At 40.3% G+C, this 24285-nt stretch overlaps 1 protein-coding gene across 2 annotated transcripts in view; it reads left to right on the plus strand.

Annotated features, from left to right (window-relative positions):
• Positions 1-24285, plus strand: part of lrrc1 (leucine rich repeat containing 1) — a 32953-nt gene that overhangs the window by 5009 nt on the left and 3659 nt on the right. For both annotated transcript variants that reach the window (XM_079512440.1, XM_079512441.1), the window contains exons 2-12: positions 756-873; positions 1866-1944; positions 3569-3658; positions 9194-9250; positions 9759-9822; positions 10251-10325; positions 10867-11011; positions 11993-12111; positions 16125-16208; positions 19883-19998; positions 21249-21421. In XM_079512440.1, coding sequence (XP_079368566.1) covers positions 756-873; positions 1866-1944; positions 3569-3658; positions 9194-9250; positions 9759-9822; positions 10251-10325; positions 10867-11011; positions 11993-12111; positions 16125-16208; positions 19883-19998; positions 21249-21421 — 1120 coding nt within the window. The remainder of the gene's footprint in view (positions 1-755; positions 874-1865; positions 1945-3568; positions 3659-9193; positions 9251-9758; positions 9823-10250; positions 10326-10866; positions 11012-11992; positions 12112-16124; positions 16209-19882; positions 19999-21248; positions 21422-24285) is intronic.

Genomic DNA, 24285 nt, shown 5'->3' on the forward strand with positions numbered 1-24285 from the left:
AGAATTTTCAGACAACTCACATTTGATCCTTTCTATTATTATCTTTCATGCTTCTGTTTTGACTCTTGAAATGAACATATTTCACAGCTGGAATTAATTTAAGTCCTGCATCTGTTGATGATGTAATCCAGAAATGAATCCTGGAGCTGTTCCCTTACTATGGATGAGATTCGTCCTCACATTGGCTGTCACTTGGGTGATTTAGCAGGAATATAGGACTGGGTTTGGTTCCATAATTGTTAGTGCCACAGCGAAATTGAGCTCATTGGATGTAAAGTTTAAAAGAAACAAGTCCTATTTATTGTTAGTGGGATAGGTTTTCTGTCTGGATGATGATTAGAGTTTTAGTAATTTAACCGCACCTAAGCCCTAGTTTGTAAATCTGTTGGCTATTTGCAATTTGTGAAACTTTTTTATTCTAAATACTGACTGGACTACACATAAATAATGTGGGGATACATTCTACAGGTGTTCAATGGTACATTATGTAATATTGAACTACGGTCCCCATATTTGTGTATAGTGCCTTAATTTAGATTAAAGTGGTCATTTAAAATCTTAGGTGGGAAGACATTTCTGGTCAAATACAAATTACTTGACATTTCTTGACATTCCTTGACAAAAAGTTGGCTAATACAGCAGCTTTAGCAGTTAATTTGCACTGATAATAAACATTTACAGTCTCACTGCAGTAGCAATAGTGCTTCCATTTTGAATGTTTTACTTAATACTATTCACACCATTTTATCTTTCAGCCATTCTTCCAGCTGATAAAACTAAGAAAACTGGGTCTGAGTGACAATGAGATCCAGAGGCTCCCACCAGAAATAGCCAACTTCATGCAGCTGGTAGAACTGGATTGCTCTCGAAATGGTAAGAAGAGCACAAAACATTAATTATCTTATTTAGTATCAGTTCTAAAGTTTTGTGTTGCATTTTATGTTGCAAAATAAATGTAGACCACATTTTTGTTATGAAGTAATTATATTTCTTATACAGTATGTGTATTTATACCATATATTAACTAATGTTAGAGTAAACATCCATTTCCCAGTGGGGTTGGAAATCTATACTTTCCTGGCTTATGTATATTTCCCACCAGCACAGTAAATTGTAGGTAAATGGTAAATTCTAGATCTCCCGGTAAATGTGGATAGAAACATCAATTTCCTCTAAATTAATGTTGGTTAAGCTTTGCTATTAAGTATGGTTGGGTTCATGTGAAGTTAGTTATAAAGATATAGTTCACCCGCAAAATGGCTTTTTTTCTATTGATCATTTTTTCCTCTCACATTCCTAAGCCAATAATTTGATGATCAGCAGTGGTTCCCTATGAAGCATAGGGAGATGGTCATCAAAGTGTTGGTTTAGGAATGCGACAAAAACAAAAAAATAGTAATCGATAGGGGGAAAAAGTCATTTTGGGTTAGGCACTATTAAAGTTCACCGTAGAACTGTGCAGACCGATTTCAACATTTCAAATAAATGATAATTCTGTTTGACTTGGCCATATTAACAATTTATTAGCCTTTGACAAAGTATTCCATCAATTAAAATACAACCATTGTCTGCCTTTGTTGGAATTCTCCGTCATGTAATGTACTTTATCGATATTAAACTGTTTTGCTGAAAATCAACTTTTAACACTGGCCCGGTTGCTAGGCAACAGCACCAGGAAACGTGCACGCGCATCCCATAGGGTCCCATTAAAAGTATGATCTTCTTCGGCTCTTTTCTCTGAAACTACGAGTGCTGATGATCATCCATCCGATGTTCAGATCTGATTTTTGTATATATATATATATATGCATTTTAAGACGGAGCCTGAAAATCCAGAATATAATCTATTTCATTTATCCTTTCAGATATAATGGAAATTCCAGAGAGTATCTCATACTGCAAAGCCCTCCAAGTAGCAGACTTCAGTGGTAACCCATTAACAAGGTAGTTAATATAATCGTTTAAATAAGTTTACATGTTTATCTTGTTTGTCCTCTTGAGTACTCTCAGAGTCATCTCCCTTGTCTTTGTCAGTAAAGTAGAACACACTACACAGTGGTGTGTTCTTCCGTAATATGCTATATAGAATGCCGTGCCGTCATTTTTGGAAAAAAGCTAACCATTTCATCCATTGACCACCACGAGTGTGCATGTTGCGTAGGGAATGACTATCGTATATGCCCTCACAGCGCGTTGCAATGGGTTGTGAGCTTGTACATTGGCTGTTTTTGAATAGATAAACTATGAAACAGACGTGTGTGTGTGTGTTTTGTTAAACTATAGTTCCTACTATGCAAAGGGTTCAAGTATTAATTCCTTCTACTGTACTATTTTGTGGCAAAACAAGTTTGGACTAAACCTGCTGTAGCTTCCCCCAAAAGCATGAGTGATTGGGCGGACAGGAACAAATGTTCTTATTGGTTCAAGTTTTGACATGACAACTTTACAAGTGTGCTGAAACTGACTCTTGTAACTTCATTCACAGACAGCATAGTAGCAGCTTCCTTTCATAGAACTGGAAGCTACTGCCCAAACATCAGAGAATAATTACACAATAAGCAGAAAAATAGAAAGCTTTACTTAAAATGGGACAGTCTATGGCCACATCTTCTAAAAAGAGTGTGTGTGTGTGTGTGTGTGTGTGTGGGGGGGGAGACCAGGGATGGGGAGGTAGAGTGAGGGGTAAATTGTCTGCTAGGTGTGTGTGTATGGGGGAGGTAGAGTGAGGGGTAAATTGTCTGCTAGTTAATCAATCATGGACGGCGAAAAACCAGAATTACCGTTGTCTCAGTTTGGGTGTCTACGGCACGCTCTTGATACTATACACTATTGTGTGATAGAATATACACATACTGTTCTATTTTCTTACTGTGGTAGGGTAATTTTCAACTGTAGAATTTTCCATGGTTTTATTGGGCCTTTTTTTTGGTAGAAAGTGAATGCGTCAGTTTTAAACCACCGTAGTACCTTTTCCTTATTGTTGAGTAAAGGGAAATGCAGCCCAGTAGGCATTGTTTCTTAGTCATTAATGAATTTGACAACCTCAGCTTGATTGTCATTTAACTTAAGGAAAAGTTGACAATTAAGTATAGTAGGTCAAAGTGGCTTATTGTCTGTATTGGCTGAGAACGAGGGTGTGCTAGACGGTAGACCTCCTGGGAGATGGATTGCTGAGGTGGTGGCTCCTGGTACTTACCGCATGATTTATCGTCAAGCCATGCTACTCATGCGATGAGTAAGTGATGCCTGAACCTTGCGGTCCAAAGGACTGAGCTAACCAGACATATATCTGACAAATATTATGATTCAAAATATATATTTTTTATAACTGATGAAAGTTTTATTATCAGTTTCAGTTAACTGTCATACACCCCAGATATAGCATAATTCTTTACAGCTGCTATCTTATCCAGTGAGGCGTATCCTTCTAGAAAGCTATCCTTCTAGAAAACAAACACAAAAACTGTTATATAATACAATATATTAGATTTGACATAATGCTACTATATAATGCTACTATATATACATTACCATTCTGATGTAATTTGTTGTTCTGTATCTTCTCTAGGTTACCTGAGAGCTTTCCAGAGCTGCGGAACTTAACATGCCTTTCCATCAATGATATTTCATTGCAAGTCCTTCCAGAGAACATTGGAAAGTAAGTCTGTTCAGTCGCTATTTCATCATATTCTGTGATTGGGCGGTCAGGAACTACTTTCTTATTGGTTCAAGTTTTGAATTGACTACTTTACAGATATAAAAAGATACAGAGCCTGAAAATTTCAACTGTATCTGTTATCTTGTAAATCATGGCTGGGGGACGGTTGTACATTAATAATCTTATGCTACAAATGCCTTATGCTACAGAAACATTAGCCTCGGAAACCCAGACGTTTTTATTTTCAGGGAGAAAAAAAAAGTCCACTTCAATTCGGCATAGAGTAGCGCAAACGTCGATCACTCTGCTGATTTCTGATTGTCTGCACCTTTGTTAAATTGACTCACACACGCACCACCCTGGGCAAGACCTACGCTGTAAAGACTATCATTTGTTTGGGCGGAAGTTGCAGGATTTTAGCGGAAGTATCGCCCAAGGAAATGACGTTGATGCTTTACAAATCGGTTTACATTCTCCGCGAATGAAACAAGTGTTTGGGAAAATATCGTTCCGGAGGATACATCCGCCGATAGCTTCTCTGCCTTACGTTGTGACTAGGCTTTTCTTTTCGCAGATAAGTAAGCCTGGGACCGAGGCTACACACACACACCCCTACACACACACTCCTCTCTCTCTGTTGCTCTAATTAATTAGTCTCATGTCGCGCAGCTGCGTCTAGATTCTCCCGGCGGATCCTGCCTCCAGGCTACAGTGGACCCCAGGCTACAGCCGCTACAGAAACATTAGATGGGGTCCTTCCTGACCTAATGGGCCACATGGCTTGGGAAGGCTACTTACTTACATGTTGCATAACCCTAATTCCATAATAGGTGGTGATTTTGTATCATTGTTGTGATTTTCTTTGTTGCATAGGCCTGTCATGTTCAATAGCAACTACAATGGGTGGCAATAATTTTAGAATATGATTTAATTTGAAAATGGCAGACTGTAGGAAGATTGATACAAATCGTATGATTGTCTGCCATTGGCTACATTGTTGCAGTAACATTAGTATGCCTTCCTTTGTGTGTTTAGGCTTATTTTGTAATAATCCTACTATTGTTTTGTATCATGTTATGTATTGAAAATGGGAAACAGGAATAGACATCATAGGTCAAACCTGGTGTACCATCAGTCTGCTTGCGTCTTTATTGTCTTTATATTAATTTCCTCTGTAATTTCCTCCAGCTTATCATACGGGTACACTTCATGTGTAGAAGACTCTTCCCTCTTCCCCTTGAACAGAAAACATAGCTACTATATTATTCTATATAATGTATTGTCTTCATTCATCCAGGAATATGCAATAAATTTGGCATATTAATTTACGGCAGTGATCCACTGTAGTGCTCTGTTTATATTTATCTCCATTAGTTTTATGTTCAGCTCTAATAGCGTTTTTGATACTTTCTGTAGGTTTCGCGTAGATTGGTCCAAGTGGAAAATAGCATATTAGCCAGTCTAGACAGCACAAATATGCTGCAAGAAAGTTATGTACGCATATAGCAACACATTTAGTGGCAAAGCTCTGAATGCTTGTAGTTGAAACTTGAAAGTCGGATTTTAAGGGGAATTTTCCATTTCAAGGGAAACGCATAATGCCATTGGAAAGGGCTAATATTTGATTTACTCACAACTCCTTACGCACGCAAGCTGAACAGGTTGAATTGTTCATGAGCCATTTTGGCTCAACTCACTAATAGATAAGCCTTTTTAAGTGTCTGGCTTGTTAGAAATTCCACCAGTGCATTTTAATAGATCATTGAGGTAGCCTGGATGGCATGTTTTGACCAGTGGATCACATGCAACAGCTTCAACCAGAGTGAAGCTGAGCAGAGCTTGGTCTGGACTTGCCATGTTGCCATAAATGAGGGATTATTGCTTAACATCACATGTGTTAATGCACAGATGCTTAGTGGGTGTCTGTCTGGTGGTATGAGTCAAGATGGAATGTTTCTTGTCTTTTTTTCTCTCCCTTGGCCATAATTAAGTCATGTTGTTACATTTCATGAATTCACGTTGTTGTTACTCTGGAATACATAGTTTATTTATGCCTTATATACAGTAGACTTGTGTTTTCTTTAATTTTGTCAAAAAGAACACGACTAACAAACCCTAGGTTCCTTGTTCTAGGGACAACAACTTTGGGTGTAAATAGCAGCTCAACAAGCTCGCAACTTGTAGACAACACAAAACCTTGTAGATCATCTATTTTTGGCTAAGAGATTTGGTGTTGTGGGGAAAAGGGACAGGACCTACCACACGACAGTGTGATTTGAGTCTGGCTTATTAGCCAGGCTACTACTATAGAGCCCTGGGGGACTTTGGCCAAGGAAGTATAGAGTGTTTAAGTGGGTAGCAAAACCTGTGCTCCTTATGGCATTTGAACCATGTGCTCCCTATGGCATTTGAGTAATTTACCTCCCTTTTACATTACGTCTTCACTCTTCATTGGGTTTCCTCTGAAATGCCCTGTATTCTCTGCCACATAGTACATAGTACACACTCCTTCTTTGTCTTGGTACTGTGTGTTATCTGTTACGTAACGCAATGAGTTAAGACCTGCTGTCTGCCAAGGAGCGACCGTAATGAAAACCATAACACAGTAGATGGTGTGAGATTTCAACAGTGAATAGGACTCATTGCTTATAGGGTTGAATGGTACTTGTACTTCGGCTCCATGAAGGTTGAAAAAGCATGGGTTTTTGTATGGTAGACCTGAAACATTTGGTTTCTGTTAAATTCAACTCGTGTGTGACAGAACCAGGGAGCTGTCTTTTTAATCTCTGGCACAGTGACCCAGGGTTGTGCTAAAAACGACAACAAAGGGGGAAAAAAACTAATATGAAACTAAAAATATTCCAGTGTTGTTGTGATGTAACCATTAAGGGTTAGTCTGTCATTCAGTACAAACTGTATTTACTGTAGGTTGCGTTAAAGAATAGTTGAGTTATTTTAGGTTTTTGACAAATAGCTTTGTACTAGTGTGTAAGTGTAGTGCTAATTTAACTCATTGACTGCCAAGGACTTATTTATTTAACATGTTTTTTATTGAAAGCCTGAAGTGCCAAGAATGAGTTTTTCCTGTTTTTTTGTGGGGTTTTTTTTCCAGAATCAGCTCGCTGTTATCCAATTTTCTAGCAGCAGCCCCATTGCTAGGCAACACTTGCTTCGGCTTTGCTCAGTGTTTTCCGGATTTCCCCAACCGTCCACCGCCACTATAAGCACGATCTTTAAACCCTTTTTTCTCGCGATGTAGCCTGCATCCGTAGGCTGCATCCGCTGTTCCGTGCTCATTTCAGGTTTTTCGCGGTTACAATATAACGCTTCTGGAGAGAAATAATGTTTTTTTCCCCCCCGCTTCCTGATTTATGGGGACGAGAAACGGAAGTTATTTCAAAATACAATAGAGCGCTGTATATGGTGGCGGTAGCAGACAGCGCCAGAGGTTTTGGTGGCGTTTTTTCTGCCTTTATTGATAGATGGGGGAAATGGGGAGAGAGAGAGAGATGGGGAGTGACACGCAGCAAAGGTCGTCGGGATCGGGAGTTGAACTTCATGCTGTCAGGCGGCATTAGCAGCATATGTGCCCAGATGACTACTCCAGCCGTGTTTTTAACTATCTCACAAGAACCTTGGGATACGCAATATCAACCCCTCCAAAAAAAACTGATCCTAGGTTCAGCCGTCATGACTGACATTTCATATTTTTCTTTACTTATGTTATGAACATCAAACCAGTGTCTGAAGAAGAACTTGTTAACTGCCATGCCACTATATAAAAAATTACACCCGTGTGAAGTGAGGGGCGCTAATATATTTAAGTCTAACTCATGTTGCTATGATTAGGTGATGTAATTCAGTATTTTAGCTGTGACGTGAGCACCCCCTCCAGAGATACTTCCGGGTCCTACTTTTGTGTCGCTTTTGTGTCCCCATAGTTGTACTGTGTCGCTCCGTCGGACTAAATCTGAGACGAAAACAACCACGAAAGTCTCATTTTACCGCTTTCCTTGCAACAACAAAGCTACTGGTCTCCCAAATCTGGCTGTGACAGGCCGTCTGCCCCACACTGAATACTATCGCCATTTTATTTCATTGTGTCAACTAAATCCTCATTAATGCAAACTAGATTCAACGTACTCAACCCTGCACACATTCTAAATATGCCCCCGAAATATTGTACTGAGCAAATGGATTGTTACCACCTTCAATAATGATAATAATAGTCTTTATTGTCTCCACATCATATATTTTATTTGTCATGGACACTTGTACAGAACATTAATAATTCTACTCGAGTTGGAAGCATTAAGACCCATTTTAACCCTCAATGGCTTCCTTTCTGAAAAATAACGTCATTGTAAAAAGATTCACGCGTTTAGATATTCTATTTACAATGAGATGGGGACGGGAGCTGGTGCCACTTGGACCCGGACGTAACATAGGACTACAAAATGACGTTGGACTTAAATACAGAATGATGGTGACAAAACGAACATTAAATTCTCTGTTAATGGCATTTAATGTTTGTGTTGGGTACAAGATGACATACATTTTCCCTTCATTGTCAATGGCGTTTTTAAAACAAACATTGAACTAAAAACAAACATTAAACCTGTATATACTGTAGGAGGGTCCCTCAAAAATAAATAAAAACATTTGAGCCCCTAGGAGGAAATTGGAAAAATGTGTCTTTTCTCAGGGCAAAGGAATAAAGGAAAAGGAAAGTGTGAGGGCTACATGTGAATCCTACAGTCATTAAACCACTCCCTTAAGACTAAATGATAAGCACTTAGTTTCATCAAGACTGTATGACTTATTGAATGCTGATAGACTTATTGAATTTCAATAAAGAACACAGAGTTCTTTATGAAGTCAATAAACCTTGTCCCATGTGAGCACAGTGGGCCATTTCATTGTAAAATCCCCCATTAATCGACTAGGTGTTGTTGACACACATACATGACCCTGCACTTTGAACTAAACAGCCTGTGCAGCTGATTGCTGTGAAGACATGGTTGTTCTGAGTGGGCTGGAGCTTTGCAGCCAGATTGTGTGAGAGAAATAAGCAGCCAGGTCTATGAAACCATACCAAAAAGAAGGGACTAGGCTACATGAGCACGTTAAACCACATCGGCCATTTGAAAATAGCTAATCAACAAGCTCATGTGTTGTGAGCAACCCAAAACTACCAATATCTACAAGCAACTTCACAGAAAAACAAGCTTATAATAAGCAAAGCGATATGGCAACACTGGTTCTGTTCTGGACAGCTCCTTATTTGTTTATGCTGCATTGGATTTTACTACCATGATAAGACTGACACACCTCAAAACTACTTCCTGTTCCCTGATGTCTGGTCCTTGGGGAACAAAAGATGTTTATTTTTCTTCTTTATAGTCTTGTTCGACTGTCATGTACAATGAAATAAGTGATATGTATCTGTGTCTAGACGGAATGAAATTCTTTGGTGTTTCAGATAGACATTGAAATAAACATGTAATCATCTTTTTTTCTTGCCTCTCATTACAGCCTCTCCAATTTGGTATCGCTAGAACTCCGAGAGAATTTGCTGACGTACTTACCAGAGTGAGTATTCTACCCAGTATGCTTAAAGCCTATTCATACTGTATATTCGTACTTTATAAGGTGGTCACCTTATAAAACACCTTATAAAACTAAACATGACGTCACGCCGCGATGATAAGCGACTCACCGCTCACCTGAACACATCTCTGTTTTTACCAACCACTGTTTCGGTGGTCACTTTATCACCTAAAACTGGTGTATGAATAGGCCTTCACTGTACAGTACAGTAGTACTGGATCGCCTACTGTACCTAGAGATCCATTATGGCCACCCTCCAGAGCAGTGTGAGAGCGATCTCAGCTTCTAAAGCTGAGATATTTTCCTGTGCTTTTACGTGGCATTTTGACTTGTAAGCATATCGTTGTCACGCTATGTCTTAAATCTGTATTTATTATGTTGTCTTGCTTGTTTAAAATAGTTAAAAAGTTATGCTGTCAAATGTGTATATAACATATCTATAATTTTTAACTGCTGTTTGTTTAATTTGTCCACCCTCTGCTATCCACAGGTCACTATCGCAACTACAAAGACTTGAAGAACTTGACCTAGGCAATAATGAACTGTATAATTTGGTAAGATAGTTTGGATTTTCTTCGCGATACATAAAGATAAAGAGCACCACTCAGGTTTTTCTTGATCTTGTGCAATTAAACTGGCATTCCATTTGCTTGTAATCATTCTAATGGCACAGTGCAGCAGTAGACGTATCAGGCTGGTCGTAACTCTCTGACACGGGAGGGTTGAGTAACTTGATGACAGAAATTCAAGTCAGACTGCTAAGGAATGCCCAAATGTGTTAAATTCTTACGCACAAGCACACACTCACATAAACAGAGATAAGCTAGCTCTGACGAAATCGGTGCAATACAAATGGATAGTATTGCTGAATACGTAGCACTAGTTGGTTATCTGTCATTTGTTTTTGTTTTTTGTGACACTTTCTCTCTGGCTTTTTTTGTCTTTCTTTTTTTACAATTCCTGTGTTTTTCCACCCACACAGCCAGAAACAATAGGCCATCTTGTCAGCTTAAAGGACTTGTGGTTGGATGGAAACCAGTTGGCTGAAATACCTGCAGTAAGATAACAATGGAATTTATTTGTTTATTGCTTACATGCTTTGTATTCAAGATAATCACTGTTACATTTAGCGCCTCTTAAGTGCACCAGTGCATATAGGTTTTTGTACACCGGTAGCTACATATTTTCTTTTATAAAATGTGTCATATTTTAAGGTTATTCAGTTTTTTTTAAACGGCTTATTGAGTAGTAAAGACTAGTCACAATATGAGTGATTACTGTTCTCTTAGAAACTGATTTTTATGTTTAAAAAAATAAGAAAGTGAAGATAAAAAAATACACATTTACAAATAAAACGAGTAAATTGCATGTTTATAATATAGATTTGATAGTGAACTGATTGATTTGACTATATACCATAGTAGTGGTTCCCAAATGACTACATGAGGCCAGATATATCTCATTGTGATCAATTAGTTGGATCATCAGGATGAACTTTGCTTTAATCATCATCATCTTTTGGTTGTTGATCAATAAAGATAGTAGGTTAGTAAAGATAAAAGGTTATTGCTTACTACAATTTTCTCTTCCCCCCCCAGGAGATGGGCACTATGAAAAGCCTTTTGTGTCTAGATGTTTCTGAAAACAAACTGGAGCATCTACCTGAGGATTTAGGAGGCCTTATTTCACTCACGGACCTGCTGGTATCCCAGAACCTCATTGAAGTTCTACCAGAAAGCATTGGTCAGCATGTTTTCCTGTGAAGCACCTTACTGACAGTGTGCCATTTTAAGAAGTCATGTGTTTGATATTTAATTTAAAGCCAAATACTTGTCTTCAACCTGACCCAAAAATGAAAAAGTTTGTTTTTCGCCATCATGCCAGTTGAAACACAGATGAATTTCCTTTATCCGCATAACATAAGTGACATTTCCTGTACTACATGACCTATGCTCTAAATTTAAATAATGTAACAGTGTTTAAGTTCCAAAAAGGGCAAAAATGAAACATTACTCTCTACTTTGAGTTGAAACTGGAAAGGGCCCGGTCACCTTTGACTTGGGTTGTTTAGACTTAGTCTGTGTACACTCTTACTTTACTGCCCCTAACCCTAAGTTTTATATGAACAAACAAAAAAAAACCTGTTTCAGCTGCCATGAGGATGAGTAGATGACAGAACATTAATTATTGGGTGAATTATTCCTTTAGGGTGCGGTCACACCACACTTAAATTCTGCCTATACGGCGAATTCTGCCATTGGTTTTCAATGGGAAGAGAGCATTTTTGTGTGGAAATCCTCATATAGCAACAAACCGCTCAGTTCCCATTTAAAAGCATAGGCAGAATTAAAGTTAACATCCTTAACCCATTTAGGCCTGACGTCGAAATAAAAAAAATGTTTGCTCTGAAAGAATATAGATTTGTGCCGCATTTTTACGATTTTTCAAAAATAGCAGACCTACAATTTCATAGCGCGCGTGGCGCACTATGAGCTTGTAGATCTGCTATTTTTCAATAGCTAAAGTATAACATAATGCTTAGTTAAAACACCAACAGGGGTTCCCGCCCAAAATGTTTATTTTTATTTTTATGGAGAAACCTACTTGCTGAATTGGAGCAACAGATTGTTAGATTTATACAGATGTGTGACTGTTTTGGTGGCAGTCGTATCATGCCATTACCTAATTCTAAATGTCTGTTTGGATGTTCTTAATTCTGTGCAGGAAAACTTGTCCAACTTTCAATATTGAAAGCAGATCAGAATAGACTCACCCAGCTTCCAGAGAGCATTGGTAACTGCCAGAGTCTCACTGAACTGGTGCTCACAGAGAATCAGCTCCAGGTATGTTGGTTTCAATGCTGCTATTTGTCTTTTTAAAATGTGAAAGAAATGCTTCTCTCTGTGCAAGGCTGACTTTGTTTGTTACAATACCAAGGGAACACTCCCCTGTGTCCATTACATTAACAACTAAATCTACACATCCCAGCAGCAAGTTGACAATTAGTAACATAATAGGCTGCTTTTCTATGGGTGTTTCAGTCACTCGCTAAAGTCTAATAAAATAAAACCCTCCTGGGTTCTACTAACAATCAGCAACTCAAACAGAGCAGATTGAACATCTGCCACGTCTCTGTCTGCGTGTGTGTGTGTGTGTGTACGGACGGTTGTAATGCACATAACTTGAGAACCGTTTGCCCCACCGACTTCAAATTCAATTCAAATGCGGTCCACACCCCGTGGGGAGTGCAGTGCCCGGTATTGAGTCAGTCGGACCCACGGTTCTCCAGAATCGCCACAAAAGGCTCTGGTCAGGCTCTGCCAGTGGGCCTAATGAGCCAAAGTCCCCTCACCTGTGCAATTTCCAGCCTTTGCCTCAGCAAATTGATTGCTATGGCAACCCCACACCTGCAAATTGATTACTTAACCAGTCCACTTTTCACAGTCAGTTTGCACTCTTCAGACACAGGCAGACCGGCAGATACAGAGATCTCCATGTGGGACACAGACAGATAGTTAAAACGGGTGCTATGACAAGTTGACAACGGGTATTATTAGGTTCCCAAGTTGCATCGTTCTCAAGTAGGCAGATGGCCGGCGGGCACGTACAGGTCTAGTCCTACTATAAATGCGCCACGTCTGTGTGTCTGTGTCTGTACGGTTGTAATGCATGTAACTCGAGAACAGTTTGCCCCACCGACTTCAAATTCGACACACGCGGTCCACACCCCCGTAGGGAGTGCACTGCAGTGCCCGGTATCGAGTCGGTCGGACCCGCGGTTCTCCAGAACCACCACAAAAGGCTCTGGTCAGGCTCTGCCAGTGGGCCTAATCAGCCTAAATCCCCTCACCTGTGCAATTTCCAGCCTCTGCCTCAACCAATTGATTGCCATGGCAACCCCACACCTGCCAATTGATTACTTAACCAGTCCACTTTTCACAGTCACTCTTCAGACACATAGTACAGCGGATTACCAAAAAATTGTGCACTTTTTCAAAAAAGCATGAAACTTTTACCATAGTTAGATGATACCATGAGGTGTATTTTCAGATGTGGAGTCAAGTCAGATTTGACCCCTGAGGCCCGGTAGAGCATAATATGTGACCAATACCCATAACATCCTATATAAGGCAAAAAAGTCCAAATTTCATAATTCTTTAAGTAGCATGTGACATATGAAACTAGGGTGATTTCATGATGCTGAATCCATTCCAAGCATTAGTTTTGCAAAAAAACACTCATTGGGCTAAAAACGGCCAATGCCGTCATCACAAATTGATGATGCCAGCACATTTGGGCAAGTGGGCATGGCCGTTTTAAGCCCAATGAGTGTTTTTTTGCAAAACTAATGCTTGGAATGGATTCAGAATCATGCAAACACCCTAGTTTCATATGTCACATGCTACTTAAAGAATGATGAAATTTGGACTTTTTTGCCTTATATAGGATGTTATGGGTATTGGTCACATATTATGCTCTACCGGGCCTCAGGGGTCAAATCTGACTTGACTCCACATCTGAAAATACACCTCATGATATCATCTAACTATGGTAGAAGTTTCATGCTTTTTTGAAAAAGTGCACAATACCTCTTGTATTGGGGTATAAGCCGCTGTACTAACAGGCAGACAGACATATACAGAGATCTCCATGTGGGACACAGACAGACAGTTAAAATGGGTGCTATGACAACGGGTATTATTAGGTTCCCAAGTTGCATCGTTCTCAAGTAGGCCGGCCCGACGGGCACGTACAGATCTAGTGCAAGAAAGGAAAGGAAATAGAGACTGCCAACAAACCCGTATGAGCATGCAAAAGCAACAGTTATTCTTTCATTGGCTTGGTATGAAAGGCACTTTATATACTTAGTACTGTATAATGTCTAATATAACTTGTACGGTATATACAATACCAGTGTGATGTCTGTTGGAACACATTGACTTCACACTCTAGACTAGAGTGTGAAGGATATATTGCTGAGGAACCAAGGAAGTGCTGTCTAGAGTCTAGAGTCTATACTGCAATTCCTTGGTTCCTCAGCAATATATCCGCCAAGAGTGAGGTTGATGGGCACTCGGTTGGTGTAGGGGTAAGGTACCTGCCCACCACTGGAGTCTAGGGGTTCGAATCCAATTGTCTATAAACACAATTGGCTGGTCTCGAGATAGGCAAAGCACAGATACTCAGAGATTTGTATAATTCCTAGATGGATTACTATATAACCAATCTGAGAACCCATCGTCAAAAAATAAAGGAAAAACAGTGCCCTCTTTTCCTTTGAATTTGACTGAGTCAACAGTCTTTCTCGAGAGACTACTGACCTAGAGCAGGGGTTCTCAACCCATGGGTCGCGACCCCTCGGGGGTAGCCAAATTATTTTGTTTTTTTCCCAACTTAATGGATGGAAAATCGAAAATTAAGAGTTTACATGGTACACATAGTACATGCATACACCTTCCTAATGATTATATCTAGTTTCAGTATTTATTTATGGTGTATTGTCTCTATTATTAAGGTTATTGTAGCAGTCAATTTATATTGGGGGTCGGGAGGGGGCGGGGCGGGGGTCCCGAGACATTGCCAAAGCATTTCCGGGGGTCCCCGGCCAAAAACGTTGAGAACCCCTGACCTAGAGCATGCTATAGACACTAAAACACAGTCGGTTCTACCTGTGCAGTGAATGTCAATAGAAACTGATTAGGTGTCCGTTTCGCGAACAGGCTTTTCCTCCCCCGATCTCAGTAACAGACCCCCCCCCCCCCCCCCCCCCTTTCTTCTGTGACGCATGCGGAACTTCCATAACCCCGTGTAAACCAAATGGCACCGTGGCATCCCGGTGAATCTGTATGCTGGAATATTGAGGGTGAGCGACAAAATAGCAGCCAGGGGAATTAGACTTGCAGGACACTGCCAAAGACACCAGGAGCTGCCAGCCAGCAAACTGGTGCTGTGGGAACCAACACATGGGCACTGGTCACGAGGACGTCCCATACCAACATATGTGGATGTACTCAAGAAAGATGCAGGAGCGCAAAGCACCAACGAGCTGGCCGGATGTATGGAGAACCGGGATGACTGGAAGCGACGATGGAAGGCTCGTCTGAGGACGACCTAGAGAGAGATCCCCGTTAAGCATTTGCCTTTCAATCTCAGTGCCTCGGGATCGTATCCTTCTCATCGCAGTATTCAATCTTCTAATACGCGCAGCATATTATTTTAATAGGATTAAGATTAGCTTTAGGCATAATTTTAAGACTTTTTTTTTTATCCCAATCAGCCCAAATGGTGAGAAAATACTACAACAGTAGTTAGGAAAATGTTACAATGATGGAGGCGGTGTGTGTGGGAGTCTCTGGTGGGATTGAGCAGCTAGAGGACCTGCTGACCGAGCCGTGCCGAACGTTGCGAAGGCCGCTAGAGCCGACTCGGTGCCATTCAATTTATGTACTGATGGGGACAGAATCGTAAATTACCCCCCAGGCAATGCCAGTGCCGAGCAATATTTCCCACCATGGAGGAAAGCCGGTAATGCAGTGTCCTCCTGGAATGTGACGCATGACTAGGGGCGAAGCAGTTCCGCGTGCGTCACAGAAGGGGGCGTAACACATTGGTTATTGAGATCAGGGAGGAAAAGCCTGGTCGCGTCAGTTTCAGTCCCAAACCTTCCACCCCCACCTTCCAATTTAAAATGTTTGCTCTGTAAACATTGTGAGTGTGCCTGTGCTGTATTACAATAACAATGTACTTTAATTGTCTACACAGACTGTTGACAGTGTTTTAGTTGTACTGTTTAGTAAATCTTTTACCTTGTGATGTTTATTGAATTATTTTTGATTTACTTGTTTGTTTGTTACAGAGTTTGCCTAGAAGCGTTGGAAAATTGAAGCGGCTCTCCAACTTTAACTGTGATAGAAATCAACTATCATCGTTACCTAAAGAGGTAGGATTTGCATATCATATCATCATATCATAACTGCATATATCACTAAAGAGCTAGTAACAATGGACCACAATGGGTACAAGCCCCTTGGGGCTTTTTGTGTTATGCTTTTAGCACATGTAAAGGAAGTATTCGCACAGACATCCACTTCTTTCGGATGCAGGTGCGTTGGACAGTGAATACTGAAGCAAACATGAACAAAATGTTTTCATGAACAAAGATCCTGTACATTGCTCTTGCTCAGCAGCCTCTGCTTTTTATTTAAATTGACAGACGTTTTGGTCCCAGTGGACCTTCATCAAGAGTGTCTTGATGCTTATAGCATAACCTTTGACTGTACTAACAATCTTGTTAATAAAGTATTCAATCAATTTATCAAGCACAAGACACAAAAATAAGTGCTTTATCTCTTCATATGCCGCAACACTGCTGTGCCAATAACCTCCATAAAGCAAGCAACCTCAAGTGTTTTATTGCATTTATGCAACAGCATTGAACTTGAACTTCAATCTTTATTTTTGATATAGGTTAGTAGTGTTCCATTGTACTAAATATTGTTGCTTTCAGCCCTCTGCAATCTAGGAGAAAGGAGGGACACCCGCACACCGCCACTTGCCAGGTTCAAGAGCATTTATTTTAAAGAGCAGAGAGAGCAACGTTTCGGTCTTGCGACCTTCCTCAGGCTTCACAAGACCAAACGTTGCTCTCTCTGCTCTTTAAAATAAATGCTCTTGAACCTGGGAATTGGCGGTGTGCGGGTGTCCCTCCTTTCTCCTACGTTGTATGCCTCGTCACCATCGCACCTGCTCCAAATTGTCTACCGCGTGTGCGGAAGTCTTATCTCCATAAACCCTCTGCAATCTGAAATAGTTCCCCTTTGTGCAACCTTGCTATAGGCAAATTAACCCCAACTGGACTGTTACACATGGTATCACGAAGTGACACTTTTACCGGGTGTGCGGAAGTCTTCTCTCCATAAGCCCTCTGCAATCTGAAATAGTTCCCCTTTGTGCATCGTTGCTATAGGCAACTTAACCCCAGCTGAACTGTTACACATGGTATCACAAAGTGACACTTTTACCAGTGATTTACCCGTTAGTGTACAGTATTATCGTTATTGGCATGGCTCAGAGTGCCTCTTGGCCAATCACAGTGTGCCGTTTGAAGTAGCTGTTAAATGGATATTTCACTTTCAAACATGTTTGGGGTCATTCTAACGTCTATTCCGGCTTTTGTGAACACCCCAGACAGTTTAAGTTGATTGATTCAGTATTTAGATATTTAGATATTTAATATTCCGTGTTTTTGGGGGGAAAAGAATGATGAAAAAAGTCAAAATCATGGTCTCCTCCATTAGAAGGACAATATCAGTCACCACTCACCAGAACCAATGAATATAACATGGTTAAAATGGAGTTGAAGTTACAATGGGTTTGTATAAGAAGGGGTGTGTCTGTTAAAATTTAAATATCTAAATACTGAATCAAACTGTCTGAGGTGTTCACAAAGGTGTTCACAAAAGTAGATGTTAAAATGACCCCAAACATGTTTGAAAGTGAAATATCCCTTTAAGTTAGAAATTATTTACACAATTCTCCTCCTACTTGATGAAACTATGAGACTATGAAACTTTCTTTTGCCTTGTTGAACAAACTTGCCATGCCTTAACTGTAGATTAATCATATATAGTTTCAACTTTCACCCTGATGGGATGCTTTATTAAGCTGTTTGCTAAATGAATATTGAAATGGAGTGAATTTCATGTACATGTTTGAGGCATAATAGAAACAGTCTTGTTTGTTTTTCTCTCTCGTTCTATTTGCATTATCGTCTCGAGTTCTCTGGCCTGTTCAGCTCTGGCTGATTGTTCCTATTTAATTTGTATGGGACATTCTTCTATGACCTCTTGTCTGTTAAAGTGAAGGCGAGCCTGGGTTAAAGCTTAATCTGAAAGGCCTTTTTAGAGGTTATACAATGCCCCTGTGTCTCAATGATGCAAAGACTGCAGTGTAATAACAGTGCAACGCACTTGGCCTAGATAATGAATTGGTGGTGGTGTCACTGTCTCTCCAACCATGAAAATCGCATGACATTTCTAACAATCACAGTGATAGCCTGACCCAAGTATTGAACATGTTTGCTGTGTAGTGTGTACTGTTTAGCAACTTGACCCACTGGCTTTATTTTTATGGATTCTATTGATTAGCTACTACTAACAATGAAATCCTGCTCTTGTCCTAGGCTGTGTAATATCTGTGCAGATATCACATAACATGCAATCAGATACAAGAGAGATAATCCTGGATTATGTATAAAGTGATTTTTATTTTATTTTGAGGTGGCAGTCAAGCTCTTTGTCTACTAGTGTCTACTGTACATGATTCATTCTGTTGTTTTGGTTGCTGTTTGGCTACAGTACCCCTCACAGGGTCGGGTAACTCAGGTTGAACGTACTGTAGCTTAATTATTTCTGTAAATACACAAGCTTAGCCAGCTCTGTTTAGCATGATGAAACCACAACGGTATGGATACTCTGCTTAGGTCAGAGCCCAGCAGATGAATAGATTGGTCTGCTGCACTTCATTCTGTCTATGCTAACTACTGGGCCTAATTGTACCTAATTTTAGTTTGATGTCCCGTTTCCTATTGACATTCAATTGGTCAGCCATTAAGGTCAGTAATGGTAGGGTAAAGTGCCTACATGCTCAGAATAGACTGTGATGCTGTGTTCACACTAGCCGCGACAAAATCTACAATACGACAAAGCCTGCTCAGCTAGACTGTTGAGCAAAACTTCACAGTGACTCTGAGACAATCGCTGATATCATTAAGCCTGGGTCTCGTGTGTGGGAGCTATGAGTGAGAAAGATATAATGGAAACGGGATCGCAAGCGTATAGCCTAGATGTCTGCATTCTGTGCAGGGAATTATTATGGTATACCCTCTGACAAATCCTAGGCTACAGCACTGATTTACACTTCACTGCATCCTGGGAGCACTGTAGGAAGTTTAAACCAACTCAAATTATGTTGTAGCTCATCAAGCAGGTGTTGGGCTTTAGTTTGTATCTTCCAAGATAAATGACTTGTCTCCTGTCACCTTGTAGCCTGCTGCTAGTGTGATAAGAATTATTTTGGGCTTCTTATGTCCCAGTATTTTTGAAGCCTCTTTAGTTTAGAAATAAACGTTTGTGATGTTTTCTGTCTAACTTTTGTGAATAACTGCCTCAGGTTACGGCCACACATGACTTTGTGTCTGCCTGTCTTTTTGCAATGTGTTTTCACGGAAAGCTGTGCAATGGCAACAAAGCTTTTTGTTCTCGTTGATAACCATTGCAAAAAGACGGCCACATAGGCAAAATCGAAGTTAGGGGTGTGTCCGTACCCTCAAAGTGAATGACCTAAAATATATTGATGGATCTTTTGCACAGCCAAAGCCTCTCTACAACAAGCTACTACAAGCTGCATTCATCAACCAAAATGGGACATTGTATTCCCCAGTTGTGATAAAGAATAAATAATTTGTTATATTATTTTATCCAAAACACAACACAAAACTAGCAAACCTTTTGAGTCATGACAAAAATACACTTTAACAGATACACTTGTGTTCTCTTTGACTTTATGAAATAATGATGAATGTGTTCCTCCTTGTTTACTGTGTATGTTCCCTAGATCGGAGGTTGCATTAGTCTTAATGTCTTCTGTGTACGAGAAAATAGGCTGACAAGGATTCCTTCAGAGATATCAGGAGCCACAGAGCTGCATGTCTTTGATGTTTCTGGAAACAGGTAAATTGATCTCTGTTGTTTATGATAGGTACATTTGCAATAGCATGTAGCATTCTACTGCACTGGTGTTGAAAAACAATGTGCAAAATGAATGTAGAATGATGGGATTGTTTGAATGAACTCCACAAGCAGAGTATTAAAATTACTGTTGATAACGATTACTGGAGAAATACAGTATATGATACATATTGGGGATGGGCAATTCGGCATTTGTTTGTAAACGTGCACACATGCAATGCTCCATGGTTAAATGGTGAAACATAGTGTGAATTCATATTTATTTAGAGGTGCTCCGATCGAAGCCGATATTCACACCAAATTACTTGATCGTTGATCTGCAAATTACCTGATCTGCGCCTCTAATATTTATACAAATGAATTGTGACTGTTATATTTGGTGTCTGAAGCAAACGGTGAGAAAATAGTATTTGATCAGCACATAAATACCTTTTTTTTAATATATTTGGGCCTTTATTTGATGGTGTATAGTAAATGGGGGGAGAGAGATGGGAGTGACACGCAGCAAAGGTCGTCGGGATAGGGCTTAGCAGCCTAGGTGCCTGGACCGCTAGGCTGGCCGGGGCCTTAATACAAACTTTTAACATTATTCTCAGTGAGGTAGTCTGTAATTTCCCGAGGGAGGGGTTTTGCTGAAACCACGGCTTTCTTTGTCGTTACGTAGTCACCCTGTCCTGTTTTCTTCCCCGTGTTTTGGTTCATTGCACATTTGTCATTGCCCTTGGTTGGATAATGTCTGGCTACAACAAATGCCAGAGTGTTAATCATGTTGATGATGCTGAGAATGTATTCATAATTCAAATTCTATCATGCAACATCAGATCTTAATTCATGGATATGTTAACACTATAGTATTTTCTGCCTGCCTGTTGCTAAATAAAGTTTGGATCATCTTAACCCATTTTGACCTGAGATCAGATTCTAAAAATGTCTTCTACATCCTGACAGTTTTCTGAAAAAGCTATGTTTCTATGTCAGTGGTTCTTCGATTTTTCAAAAATAGCAGACTTACAAGCTCATAGCGCGCCACTCGGCACACTATGAGCTTGTAGATCTGCTATTTTTCAATAGCTAAAGCATAACATAATGCTAACACCAAAAGGGGTTCCCGCCCAAATGGGTTAAAGTGAGTTGCAAGCCCCTGCTTTCTTTTCATGTCAACACTGTAAACATAACACAAACGTCACATTAAGAAAAACTTGGTTCATACAATATTTGCTCTTTGTCTCCAGGCTTGTCAACCTACCGATGTCCCTGACCACATTACGTCTGAAGGCCCTGTGGTTGTCAGAGAATCAGTCGCAGCCTCTCCTCACCTTCCAGACTGATGTGGATCCTGAGTCTGGAGAGAAGGTGCTCACTTGTGTACTGCTGCCCCAGCAGCCCCTCGAATCTGACCACAAAGGTATGGATATTATCATATATACAGTATGTATATATATATATATATATACCTGTCCTAACTAAATTGCACAGCTGTCATGGTTAAATATCATACTATGAGGTTATGTATAGCCATCAATGTGCTGAGAGCTGTTGTGGACCAAGCTGTCCACAAGCATTCCCCAACAGGGTTCAAGATTCAAGATTTGATCTGTTACATCTCATATAATATAAATGTGCACAAGAGATTCTTTGGTTTTGATTCCACAATATTGTAGCAACAATATTCTTTTTTGAGTGGTGTAAACCACTCCTACAACTGGCTTTGTTAGTCTCTGTGCTCAAAAAATGAGCACGGTTGCTATGGTCACCCAGTTCACACGGGTGTGATTTCATTACAATAATTCAAATTCATTACGTCAGACCACAGCTGATCAGTCTATATAAGACCTTACACCACTCAGTTCAGATTTTTTAAATATATAATAACAAGGAAAGTAGTTGGGGTAAATCTGTACAGTAATTATGGCACACTGATGTGCTTTTGAAGGTGCTGTGTGCCTACTTCTAAATATTAGATATAATACATATAGGTGTCTTCTATACGGCTCGCCTTTTTAGTGTGGCAATGTAAAAATAATAAAAACAACAAAATGAGTAAAAAAATCTACAATGTCGGTGAGGAGGCCAAACAAGACACTATGTTGTGGTGCCATCTTGTTTGAAATTGGGTTAGTTTGTATGTATTTTTGTCTCTGCACATGTAAACAATTCACGCCTCACAGCGCTACATGCACGGCGTCAGTGCCTGGTGTAACTCGCTGTGGCATAACTGACATACAGCACAGTACGCACCATGGAACGGCTCCAAATGTAACGATTCATTGCATCCCTGGTTTATAATATGAAATGCTATAAACGTATGTAGATTGAATGAGGGTCTTGAAGTCCCCTTAACCACTTTCACCCTGGCTTCCCTGTTTTGGGCATATCATAATGTGGCCTATGCTACACTGGGAGCGATGGGCTTAAGTAATTATAATGTTAATGATTACATTTTGTTTTTCCAAAATGGCAGATCTGCAAGCTCGCAACACATTGTGAGCTTTTTTCACATTGTGATCTGCTGTTTTCATAATAGATATTATAATACATCATGCAACTATACACTATCTCCATAGTCACAGTGTGATCAACATGGATCTGCACCATTTCCCATATTCCACTCTGATCCTAAGATTGGCTTCCAAAGCTCGCATGATTGGTCCGTTTCGAATAAAATGCCACAAATCACAAACACTGCAATTTCCGTGAAATTATACACGTACATTTCCAATAGGCTGAGGACGAATGGCCAAATCAGCCCCACGGTGGCGCTATAACAGGCCAATTCCTGATTTTAACTATAACTGCATCGATCTGTGTACAACTTTGTATGCGCACTCCCTAGAGGCCATGGCAAAACATTTTCCCTGCATTTTCTACATCTCCCAGTTATAGTGCCACCATGAGGCCGATTTCTGTAAAACACATTTGTTTATATTAGTCCGCAAATCATTACACATTGTAGTCATGTGACCACGACGAGTCTGTTGGATTTCTCAGATTCTACACTGATTGGCTAAGATTGCCTTCCAAAGTTTTCAAGACTGGCCCGTTTTGTACAAAATGCAAATCGTAAACGCAGGGCCTGAGTGCAGTGAAACTGCATGCATATTCCCACTAGGCTGAGGAAGCAATGCCACTTGACTCTTTTCAAATCAGCCTCATGGTGGCGCTATAACAGGCCAAGTCACATCTTTACATGCACCGATCTGCATAAAACTTTGTATGCACAAAACATTGTGTGCAAAACATTTGGCCTGCATTTTTCAATTCTGCCTTTTCGAGCGCCACCAGGAGGCCCATTTATGTGCAACTTTTTTTTTAATATATATTAGTCCTTCAGATTTTATCCAAATATCAATCCTGGTGGAGACCTGTGTCCCGAGGGGCACTTCTTCTAGTTACTTATGAATACGTGATCATTTTATTGCTTTTACTACATAAATGTTCATTCCGGAGTGAAAAGACTTAATCCCAAAGCTTTTGACATTCATTCATCATAATATTGTGCATGGACCCTGGCACGTTCCATGAGCATTACATTCAAAGTGCCCTGTGGTTCTGATCACATTATCACATGATGTGCTCGGAGAAGCACAGCTTGTGCTGCGCCCTCTGATCCTTCCCTCGGTTCCATGTCGATTACAAGATCCTGCAGGGATCACGGTGCCTTTAACAGGCTAGTACCTCCCCTGTGCCTTGAGACCCTGGTCCTTGGCTATGTTTTTTTTCTCCAGAAACAGTTGTTATTGGACAACAAAAGGGGATTAGCAGCGGCCCCGGGCTGCTGCCATTAAAAGCTCGCCCAGTGGGTGAAGAGACGCTGGCTGAGCTGAGCGCAAGCTCTGCCAGTGCCTCATTTGCTTGTTCTATTGTCTTTTTTTGTGTCATTATCCTCAACCTGAACTCTGTTGATGGGTTTGATTCTCAACCTGAACTCTGTTGATGGGTTTGATTCGTTGCTAAACGATTACTCATCTCCCTCATATGATGCTCGACGATGCATTTGAGTTTCCCTCAAAAAGAAATACCATAATACAGTAGGATTATTTATATATACAGTAATGTGCTTATTTCTTTTTAAGATATGAATTTTTATGACCTGTACTTAGATTAAATAAAGGATCTAAGACGAAGCTGGGGAGCGTGTGTGGGGGGGGAAGCTTGTGTGTGTGAGTGAGAGAGTGGGGCTGGGGGGGTTGTCTTGCTGTAAGCCAGTGACTAAGCTGGGATTTGAAACTGTGATCTGGCAGTTTCAAGCTCTCCTTTATGAGCAGTGTC

Source organism: Electrona antarctica (assembly GCF_951216825.1).
Source record: "Electrona antarctica genome assembly, chromosome: 10".
Lineage (NCBI taxonomy): Eukaryota > Metazoa > Chordata > Actinopteri > Myctophiformes > Myctophidae > Electrona > Electrona antarctica.